The sequence below is a fragment of the Amphibalanus amphitrite genome, unplaced genomic scaffold (genome assembly GCF_019059575.1).
Source record: "Amphibalanus amphitrite isolate SeventyFive unplaced genomic scaffold, NRLGWU_Aamphi_draft 000415F_arrow, whole genome shotgun sequence".
Lineage (NCBI taxonomy): Eukaryota > Metazoa > Arthropoda > Thecostraca > Balanomorpha > Balanidae > Amphibalanus > Amphibalanus amphitrite.
In genome coordinates this window covers 289,177-300,313 of record NW_024881909.1, presented here as the reverse complement: position 1 = coordinate 300,313, position 11,137 = coordinate 289,177, and the positions used below count along the sequence as shown (strand labels likewise).

Sequence of the window (11,137 nt, the reverse complement as noted above, 5' to 3'; positions counted from 1 at the left end):
ATTGACGGAAGGGAGAAATAGCCACAAGAGGATTGTAGGGTTTTAAAGCTGTTGTCATCAACCTGCAGTTCAGGTGAGGTGATATTGGCAAAGGGATTAAATTGTTGGCTATTTATAGGTTCTGGGATATCAGAACACTCTACGAGGTTCATGACAAATGACTAGGTATACTGTAATTTAGGTACTATACCTTGTTTTACGGATTTTCTGATAGGACAGACCAAGAGACCAAAAAAAGCAGGCACTCTCGGTACTCGGGGAAGCCCAGTTCAAGCGTTTTGTCAGAGGGGCCAGATAAAAGAAGAACTTTAGTAGTGGGATTTATTTTTACACTAATTTCAAGCTAATTTTTACTATAAACTGCAATACTTTGTAATGCTTGAAATGTTGAAACTACAAATGGAAACAAAATGGCTCAAACTCGAGCAGTGAGTTCTAACTTATTTTTATAAATTAGTCTTCTAAACACACTTTTATTTGGAATGAGAAGATATGTATGTCACGTGACATATGCAACAGAGGCACAATTAATCCAACCTTGAATTGCTGCTATTTGTGAATCACGTGGCGTGTGTACTATGATCTGTTGGTAAACAAAGGCAATGCATATTGATATCGGTACTGGAGGATAGATATTAGATATGTAGGTAGCTATGATGTTTGTTTATGTTTATGTAAGTCTGGAAGAGTATGCAGCAAGACCTCATTCAACAACAGAGTCAGGGTTATGTATACCAGATGATATGAAGTAAGTATAAAGGAACAGGTAATGTTGAGTGTTATGAACTTAAATGGAGATTTGATTACTTTTTTTTATCTGAGCAATGCTGCACCAAAAGTGCATCTCGTGGCACAGCATACTTTCAACCTTAGCATATGCTACTGCAAGTTATAGTAGTAATGTATTATGTATTTAGTAAAATACATAATACAGTAATGTATTTTGTATTATTGTATTATATTGTAGTATTATTGTAGTATGTATTATGTTATGTATGCTGATCAGTGCAAAGTGCAGGCACATGTAGCACATATTGCTATAAGCCATCAGGCAGCATATTGGTCAACAACAGCAATCCATGTGATTGAGTGACCATTCATGTGGCCAAGCGCCACTAGGGGCATGCACCAGACAGGAATCCGACCAGGAGCAACTCCTTAAGGGTTAGCAGCTCAATAATGCTGATAAAGATTATGAACAAGGCAAGCCACCCAGTCTCCTGGTTAAAATGTTTAAAATGGCCTTTCTGCCAGGCACTGGTGCATATTTCAGCACCCATGTATGCATTCCATTCACACATTCATTCCACGTGCAGCCACGCAGCTCCAATAGCACTCTGGCAGAGCTGGCAGCTGCACGCCTGGGTGGCTCATATAAGATCAAGGTGATCATTTACTATCAGAGAACCAATTAAGAAGAGCTCCAGTAAAGGGTCAGATATCTCTGTCAATGCACGCCCCAATATCCAGTGCCCATTTCCTGCAACTGACACTATATGCCACTTGGGTAGCAAGATCAGCACCTGCATTGTTGTGTTTGCACCATAATGAATTAATTGTGGCACATTGTATAATGTGTATATGTATGCATGGTATTATTTTAAGATGCGGAAGGTTGAAAGTATGCAGACACTCCAGTCTACGCCGCAAACATTGCTCAGATGCTGCATAATGCTAGGTTGCTACTCGCACTGATCTTGTGCTTAGTTCCCCTTCTTCGTCTGCCGGTTAGACCGGGTAGAGGGCACCACATACTCTTCCAGGTTGGTTGTCTTGCTAGCTACAAATCCTTTAGGGATGTCTGAGAGTGTCTGGGAGCGCATGAAGTTGCTGCCCTGGTTGCTTTGTTGTGTGGTTTTGTTGGCTGCCTTTTGAAGAATTGCTTTCACATCTCTCTCTGACAGCCATGGCTGGATGCGGGTGTAGCGCTTTTCAGCGGAGTCTCTAGCCATGATGTTTCCATTTCTAGTATAGTAGTTGAGCACCTCCTTACGCTTTCTCATTTCCTCCAGCATTGTAATCATTTTGGCTCTTTTCTCAGTTAGGTTTTCATGCACAGTGATTTTTTCTCCTGGCTGGCCCCCCTGATCAAATTTTGACTGGTAGACTGCCTCCCTGTCATCATGGTCCTGGAACTTCACAACTACTCGTTTTTTGTTGCGAAGGCGGTGGCATGCTACTATTTCTCCCTTCATGTCTACTTTCAGTTTTTCCTTGATGATTTTCTTGACAGTCTCTCTAGTCTCACTAGGAGTTTCCCCCTCTTCACCCTCAGGGAAAGCCCCACCCAGAATCAGAGAGGTCTTTCGGTTATCCCGCGCCGTGCTGGGGGGGGCGTTTTTACGCCCCCCCCCCTCAGGTTTTTCGCGAATATCTCAAAAACGGCGGCGCGCAGCGCCGCCGTTTTTGGTACACGTGTTCCTACATCATTTCCGCACATGTTGTGAAAATTTCAGACCTAGGCCGTTCAAGGTCAGGTCACCAGGTCACGTCAAGTGACCTTACCTCAGAAAAAGTTCAAAGGCTCGCTATAGCTACACCGACTGAACGATCACTTTGAAACTTTCAGCGATTGATATGAGTAACAGTATGTATAAAATGTATATCTCGGATTTTTGATATCTGTGACCTAAGGTCAGGTCAATTTTGCGACCTCTCCATTATAAGTCAATGGGAGAAAATTGAAATGCGCCTCTTTTGGACGAATATCGTTCAAAACGCTCTCAAACATCGGTTCATAGGTAAACATGACACACTGAATAGGAAAAATGCACCTGTGACCCCTCTGTGTGCCCCTGAGGTCATCTCAGGTCATGAACGGTCGCCAGCAGTTTTTTGGCTATAACTTTTGATAGAGACGTGCTAGAGCGGTGAAAACACGTCAGATGTGTTCAGCTCGACGATACGGATCGACTGATATGCAACATGACCCTTTTCGGTCAGGTCATGACCTTGACCTGAGGTCAAATTTTCAAAATGACCTTTTAAGGTCAACAAATAGTTCATTCGACGCGTCTCGACGAGAGGAACACGATGCTGGCAAAAGTAATGTCATGGCGCTTATGAGTCAAAAGTTATTGACGAAAAAACGTTTTTCGTAAAAACTGCTATTTTTGGAGTTTTTGCCCTCTGGAGGCTAAACCGTTGACCTGAGGTCAAATCTGAGAACATTACTCAGAAAGGTCTGTAAAAGGGCTATCGAATGCGCTTTTCCGCGGCGCTGTAGCTCTATCGGTTCCCGAGATAGCCGTTGGCAGTTTCCAAAATGTTGAAATAGTCAACATTTTACCTTTGGTGACCTCTGGTGACCTGACCTTTGACCTGACCCAAAAAATGACCGAAGTGTTTTCGTCCTTATTTTTGACACTCTTTCGATTGCCGCTTACCGCGTGTCGCTACGTGGCCCAGGAGCCGAGTTAGACGGGGGGGCGTGAAAACGCCCCCCCCCCCCCAGCACTCGGCGGAAAGTTCAGGCCACCAGCACGGCGCGGGTTATACTGCTCAACCTCGTCTAGGTTTCTATCCACCTTTGTTATCTTCTCCCACAGCTTTTTGTTTTCCGTTTTCAAGTTTTCAATCACCTCACTGCTCTTTTTTTGTTCTTTTTTTACTTTTTCTAACTCATCCCTCAAAACCGAAGTCTCCTTCTCCACCGCCTCCATCACCAGCTTTTTTATCATCTCGCTATCCATCACTGGGCCTCCCCGTGATACTCAAACTAAAGGATTGAGAAACTGAAAAAAACTGAAACTGCTCAATGCACAATCTAGTGTCCTAGCCTTAAGTTATAGATCAAATATAATGGTCCTAACGGTCCTAAATTTACTTGAAGTGAACAAAAATCAGTAAGTACTCCCTTCGCAGTGCGCCAATATCGTCGTCAGAACACCTCTCGCTGGACCCGTCCGCTCGCAAGCGCGTCAGGAGACCGAATGGAAGATAGGGAAATTGCCATAGTTTAGAGCCGCCTGAAGGGCAACCTTGAGATAGATGGCAATGTAGGGGAAGTTGGGGCAATGCCGGAGTTGGGGCAAAGCCGAAATTCGAGATATTTCGAAAACCGTAAGACATGGATGCCACCTGTCAGTGATGCTCTGAAGCTTAAGTGACTACAATTATCGCATGTTTGTTACGAGTCGTCATTCGGAATACTTCGACTGTGAGGGCGCCAAGAGCGTTTTCAAGGTACGTTTCCCTTGTACTACATGCGCCTTTGAAGCTGCATTTCTCACTCATTATGCTACCGTTTGTCTGGCCAATTCGGTCAAGCAATCTTTAGCATGTCTTTGCATAAGTGTGCTGCCTATTTGAAATTTATACAGCACGTTGAAAAGTTATGGGCCTGCAAATGAAAGTATGGCAGGCTGGGGTAATGCCGAAAACGTGCGATTACGCACGTGTTGAAAGCACGCTACGTGGACTTTACTGCTGTAGAATAGCAACGCGTATTTTTAGTCACACAAATTACACTTTCAACCGACACAACGGCCTGTTACCTATAAGGAATGGTTTACCTGGCATGTTCTTATTATATCACACAATTATAACTTCCAGTGTGCACCGCGTCCTCAATCTCTTAAAACGCGTGTCAGCTTTGATCAATTCTGGATAAAGTTTGAGATAAAATGGCAAAACATCAATGTCGGCATTCCCCGTAGATCATTTCTCCCATTTTCGGCTTTCCCCGCAGTCCGGGGCAACGCCGAAAAAGTCACTTCTTTGATATTTTTAGTTTGTGCGCTTAACGGTATGCGAATTCATCAAATGCGCCTGGTATGTTTGAAAGGCAAAAGACTGGCCTCTCGAATGACGCCAACAAGAATAGCTTATGTTGTCTACCTTGCGTGCTACGGGCGTCAGAAAAAAAGTCTTCGGCGTTCCCCCAACTTCCCCTAAATGTGTGCTAATATGATCATCAACATGTTGTTTATCCAAATCCAGGGCCAATTAATCGATAACCTGTCACGTTTTCCAGTGGTGATGCGCTAACGTTCGTGGTTCTTGCAGCCAATAAGGGTGTTTCATAGTGCGATTCAGCCGCATTATCGACTTTAATGCCATAAACCGCCACGGAACATACGATTTGCAGCTCCCTGGCGTGATAGCTGCCAGTAGGGCTCCGGAGTCGGAGTCATGAAGTCGGTCGGAGTTGACAGTTCTGACCTGAGTCGTCGAGTCGGAGTCAGAGTAGATTTTAAAAGCCTGGAGTCTGAGTCAGTCACCGAAATTCGATCCCCTCCGCATACCTTTCAGGGTTCCGTAGTCGGAGTTGTAGTCGGTCGGAATCGACAGTTCTGACCAGAGTCAGTGTCACAGTCGATTTTGAAAGCCAGAGTCAGAGTCGGAGTCACCAAAAAACCATTGCCTCCGCAGACCTGCTAGGGCTGTGGAGTCGGAGTCAGTCAGAGCCGACATTTGAAATCAGTCAGAGTTGATTTTTGAAAGTCTGAGTCAGAGTCGGAGTCATCAAGAAACCCATTGACGATCCGCAGTACCATGCAGTAAGGGCGCTGCCGATTGATGCCCCTGAATTGCCTATGAATTGAATGAATAGATGACAATTAATTATGCAGGTACCTTCTATCATTTATCCCCTGCCACTTGGAGGACTTACTTTCAGTAGAAAAAGACGCATTATTTTGTTTGTTTATTTATTGACAAATATTTTTTGAGCAGTATAGGGATACAGGCACAAAACACAAGGATAGCACCTCGCTGGTGCAAATAATTGCTAGGTAGATGTTGAGATGTGTTGCCATTGAAGAATCTACTGATTTTCCTGGCGGCTCTCGTTTTCAAGTAACTACCTACTGGTCGTGTAAGATCTCTTGATTGCTCACCGTCTGGCGTCTTCAAAGGTTTTCTGAAAGCTAATCAAACGTTACCATGACTGCTTTTTGATTGCATGGCGCTTGCTGGTTCTGCTTAATTGGTGGTTCTTGCGTCTGATCCTGTTGCAGGTTGCTTCATGTTCCATCACATCACATTAAATTTCTAATGGAACAGACACTTCTACCTTTTATTTCACTATCAGTCGACTTGCTTTTACCCCTGTGGCCTGCTCGCCCTTTTATTTCCACGCTGGAATCTATCAATTGTTGAAAAAGCCTCAGATAAAAAAGCAAGAGAAGTATGTCAAGTTAAATAATTGAGACGGTCCAAGAAAACCAGAAAAAAAAATCAAAAAGCCTGTCCATCTCACTTCCCTCATTTCATAACAAAAACCAGGCAGCAAAACATGCGAAAGAGTCCTTAGCAACGCCCTAGCAACGCATTTGTCTTAAGTGCGCAATATGTGTCACATCTGGAAAATTTAGTAGCTACTTGATTATTCAACTAGAATTGGACTATATCAGCTAGGCTTTTATATAAAAATAAGTGTTTGCTTATCGAATTTATAGCAACTGGTTGCTTAACTTCGAAATAATGATTTATTCCAAAAAAAGCTGTTTGCGACATATTTGTAAAGAAACAACGGAAATAGCTTTGACTCGTGCGCTATTCTAGTACATTTTTGGTAGAAAACTTCGTCCAACCTTATGTTTTAGGGCCTTGCTCCCACCTATCATGGAACATGTTGTTCGACGATGTACAGGGGTCAAGGTCAGGGCCAAGGTCAACATAGGTCATCTAAGATAATTGCGTTTTAGGCAAGCTGAATTTACTTTTTGTGAAGTTTTTTGACTGCATTTTTGGTAAAAGCTTCTCAGATCATGATTTCATGAGATATGGACCCAAAAACAATCGGTGCACACATCAGTACACACACAGACATACAAACAATATAATTGACCTTGACCTAACTTGACCTGAAATGACCTCAGCAGCAAAATTCTGGTCGGATAGTGTGACAAAGAGGTTCTAGCTGGCTTGGCACCAGAAAACAGCATCGTCATCGGTATTTGATAAGCAGCGCACTTGATATCCAACGGTGACCCAAAACAGCAACATTTTTTAGTTTGACCTGACCTGGAAGGTCAATGACTGACCTGAGAAGATAAAACTGGGTATCATTGGATTCCTCTCTTCCCAAAGAATCTTTTTGGTCTTTACTGCTAAGCTCTATCTCCAACAGGAACGAAATGGCGCGGGGGGGGGGGTGGCACCCCCCCCCCCCATGTGCGTTCTAGGATGGGAAAATGGCATGTGCGGGCGAGGGTTAACTATTAACGGCCATTTGATGACGTCATTTGCATTTTGAACGCCTGTCACGCATGTGAAGTTTCACTTGATTTACGAATAAGCTAATCAGACACTTGTTATTGTATGAGCCGCTTTATATTTGAGAGCAAATACCTATATTTGCTGCCAAATTTCCCCCACATTGACATGAAGTAAATCCTTCATTACGTCACAGATCCGATCTAAATGACGTCACGATGAAATATAAAAGTCGCAATATCTCAAAAAGTATACAATGAAAACGCGTAAAAACTTCCAGAATTCGTCACAATATCATGAGTAACATTTCCGAATCCTAAATGGTACTTTGTTTAAGGTGGGATAGTCCCTTTAAATTGAACTTTTTGAACCAAACACGTACACATATGATAAAATGAATGTCACCATCGTGTTCAGCGCCCACAATTACCCATAAAACATGTGTCACAGGCTGCGAAAATCAGTTTTCATTTTCGGGGATATGTGCCTACCCGGTTGACCGGACCTTAACCCTGACATATGCTTGACTGACCCAGTGGCGGCGGAAGCAGGGGGGCAAGGGGGGCAGCTGCACCCTAAAGCTATGGAAAGGGGCGCCTCGAAAATCTGTAGAGGAGGCAGTAAGTTAAGAGGTGCGGCAGCCATAAAGCTGAGCAGTGCGAGGCGACACCGCAACTGATAAAGGCACTTGTGACACGAAGAGGGTGGCAATGACGTGGGAAAAGTATCTTTTGATATGCTGAAGAGTGGAGGGCATCCTTATCTGAAACAAAGGCAGATGCTGCCGACCCTGTCGAATATAATCTTGCCAGGCGATAAAGGCTAGGAGGGCGCAGCTACTCGAGAAGCGCGCCATGCGGAAGAGGGGCGCCTGCGTGCGAAAGAGGGGCGCCTGTGTGTGGGACGAAAAAGAAACATTTATGGAGACGTCTTTGAAGGCGATAGCCTCCGAACGCCAACACGAACATATGAGGGCTTATAGCGTTGCAGGCTCCATGCGACAAAAAGGGGCGCCTGATGGCCGATATGCCAGAGGAAATTAGTTTGTGTAACATTTATCGGGGGCGGTTTGCCGTTTACAACATATGAATGTTAAGGGAGGTCCGAGATTGGGGCCTGTAAAATTGCACTGTCCGTATGGGCGGTTACACCCCTAGTGCTAGGGCGTATTTTGCGTTTTTTTTTTTTACTGGGGAGATGATTATGACCAGGAATGGCACTCTGCAAACTTCTATGGGCGCCTGTATAGGGGCGAAACTGATTTTCCAGTGCAGGGACGGCCATCGGCATGGTAAGGGGCGCCCAGCGGGAAGGGGCGCTTCAATATCGTTTGCACCCCTATCCTAGAATACCTTCCGCCGCCACTGGACTGACCCCTACATGGAGCTGACACTCTTGTAGGCCTTATATGAAGGGTTGTACACCGTTTTAATACAGTTTATGATGAGAGGCGCCCAATCCGAAGCCCTGAAGTCCGTGCTACTACTTCACGCCAAAATTTGGCCCGATTTCAGGTGTTTGACCTGACCTTGACCCGACTCGTGACCTCAAAATTCAACTTTAAAGTACTCATCTGAAGCGTCTCGTCGCATTCTTTCGTTTGCCGCCTCGCTGCGCCTATTGGTTCTCGAGTTATCGGCTGGCAGGGGCGGATCCAGAAAATCTCCAAGGGAGGAGCCATTAGAAACCAGGAGGCCCCCATAATCCCACCTGTTGGAGGCCCCATCTTCCCACTTGTTGCCCCCCCTCCAAAAAAAAAAAAAACTGCGTCTATTGAGCTTATCTAGCTGTTCAGGCAACATCTCAACATGAATAAACGAATTATGAAATAAATGAACGAATAAAGTACCGTTACCAGTAAACGAGCAGTTTTTTTTAATGCAATACCGTCGACAGTCAGATGGGTACACCGCATCCACGGTAAGTAGCACAAAGACTGAGGCTGTAGGTGCTTGCTTACTGTTTGCTTTTGGAATTCGTATTTCGTATTTCGTATTTAGAATCACGACATTAATCAAACTACTAATATATCATTTGTTATGAATACTGTTACACTACGTTTACCACCTAACTCAGGTGGTATTTCGATTGTCAGTTTTAATTAAGTTCGTTCTACAATGAATGTTTTTTATTCTCCATCTGTCCAGGCTCATTGCCAGGCCAATCGACTTGGCTGAAAGAACAGTAGCTCTCATATTAGTTCACATATGTATTGTACAGACATTAATTACTGCAGCTGGGCTCTTGCCTGCTGATGACTGCCAAGAAATAGACAACAAATGAATTATTTCGAATCTCACAGGACAATCACCTATGCATGGCCTATCACCCCTCATACACCTATCCTCGTTTCACGACAACCTCAAAGCCGAAGTGCTTTGGCAGGCGAATTGGCAGGCACACAGCACGCCACAGCACGCAAGGTGTGAGTAATCATGAGCGGACTCATCGCTGAGGGTTATCAGCTGCTAAGTAACTAAGGGTAGCATGGCACCACGCCAAACATCTCTGGAAAACGACAAATCCACGATATAAAAATACATACACTGTATGGTGCCTATCAAAAGTTTCTCCTGAGTTCCTACAGGCTAAGAACATATGTCCTGCAGTGCGAGTGCGGTATCGTATCGGCGACCGGAGTTCGCCGTTCGGTGCTCACTCACTTCATACCGCTCACAAACGATCAACTGCGACTGATGGCTGACACGACTGATACTACATTGTAAGGCGAAGTCGCTTGGCCGAAGAAGTCGCAAACTGCGTCACAATGTCTGAGACGGCCGGTACAAGGTCCGGGTGCACCCGCATCAGTGCCAGTCCCGTCAGTCGCTCCTCCGTCATCGTGCTTCTCAGCCACGTTTTCAAGGAGCGAAGCGTGGAGAAGGACCTCTCCGCCTCTGCGGAGGTCACAGGCAGCGTGACCAGGATTGTGATCATCTTGGAGATGATTGGGAACGGATCTGTGGAGCCAAGAGCACTCAGCAGAGTGGTGGGCTTCTCGCCCGTTTCCTGACGCCACATGTGCTGCCACGTCCTCACCTCGCTCTCCGCCTCTGCTACTGAGCAATCCAACAGGTCCTGGTAGGTCTGGACGAACTCAGCCACCCAAGACGCGTCACCCTCCTCTGAACTAGGGACCAGACGAATGGCCGAGGCCGCTTTCTGTACGTGCTTTGAGAATCGTCTTTCCAACTGTTCCACGATTTCGTCCAGGAGTGGTATGTATGATGCAACACGGTAAAACTCCTCGGGAGTTTGTAGCGGCGCGCCCTGTGGACGTTTTTTGTGCGTGCTCACCCTTACTTCGATAGCATGTCGCGTCATAACTGACGTATTCCTATCGAATACTTCTCGGAAGGCTTCGTCCACGTTTGCGCGCTTCTCCGGCAGCTCTGAGCGAGCCACTTCGATCAGGTGGGTAGCCTGTGCCAGATCCTGACCTCTGCCCTGCATCTTAACTGAAAGAGGCCGCATGACCGACATGACATCAGCGGTAGCGAACAGAGTCACAACAAACTCCACGCTCGTGACAGCAGTCAACAGTGCTGCCGACCCACGTCGAGTTGCCGGGTCGTCCCAGTCTGACATGGCAGCAAGGGCCTCGACTACGGCATCGTACAGCTCGATGAACGACATCAGAGCATCATGTCGCTCGACCCATCGTGTTTCACACAGCTTTACCAGTCTAGATCTGTTGCCTTTTGTTTCACAAAATTTCGCGGCAGCTTTCAGAGCGAATGACCGTTTTGGAGTGTCGAAGAAGTTTGCGACTTCTTTTATGTTGCCATACATGTTCCTAACTGTTCCCACCCTGCTGGCGGAGACCACGGCTAGATTTAGACTGTGGGAGGCACAGTGGGTATAGGCGGCCAGAGGGTGTTTTTCCTGCACCACAGCAGAAGCGCCTATGGTTTGTGACGACATACTCGCGGCGCCGTCATAGCCCTGACCCACACACCTGTCCATGCTGAACCCC

At 45.7% G+C, this 11,137-nt stretch overlaps 1 protein-coding gene across 1 annotated transcript; it reads right to left on the bottom strand.

The window, feature by feature from the left end:
- Positions 1-9,876: 9,876 nt before the first annotated feature.
- Positions 9,877-10,797, bottom strand: LOC122390920 (zinc finger MYM-type protein 1-like). Its single transcript, XM_043384373.1, has one exon. It carries the CDS (start codon positions 10,795-10,797, stop codon positions 9,877-9,879), a length of 921 nt encoding a protein of 306 aa, XP_043240308.1.
- Positions 10,798-11,137: the final 340 nt, after the last annotated feature.

What these genes read in the sequence shown, in the direction of transcription:
- LOC122390920 (XM_043384373.1), bottom strand. Translation starts at nt 10,797, where the DNA reads ATGTCGTTCATCGAGCTGTACGATGCCGTAGTCGAGGCCCTTGCTGCC.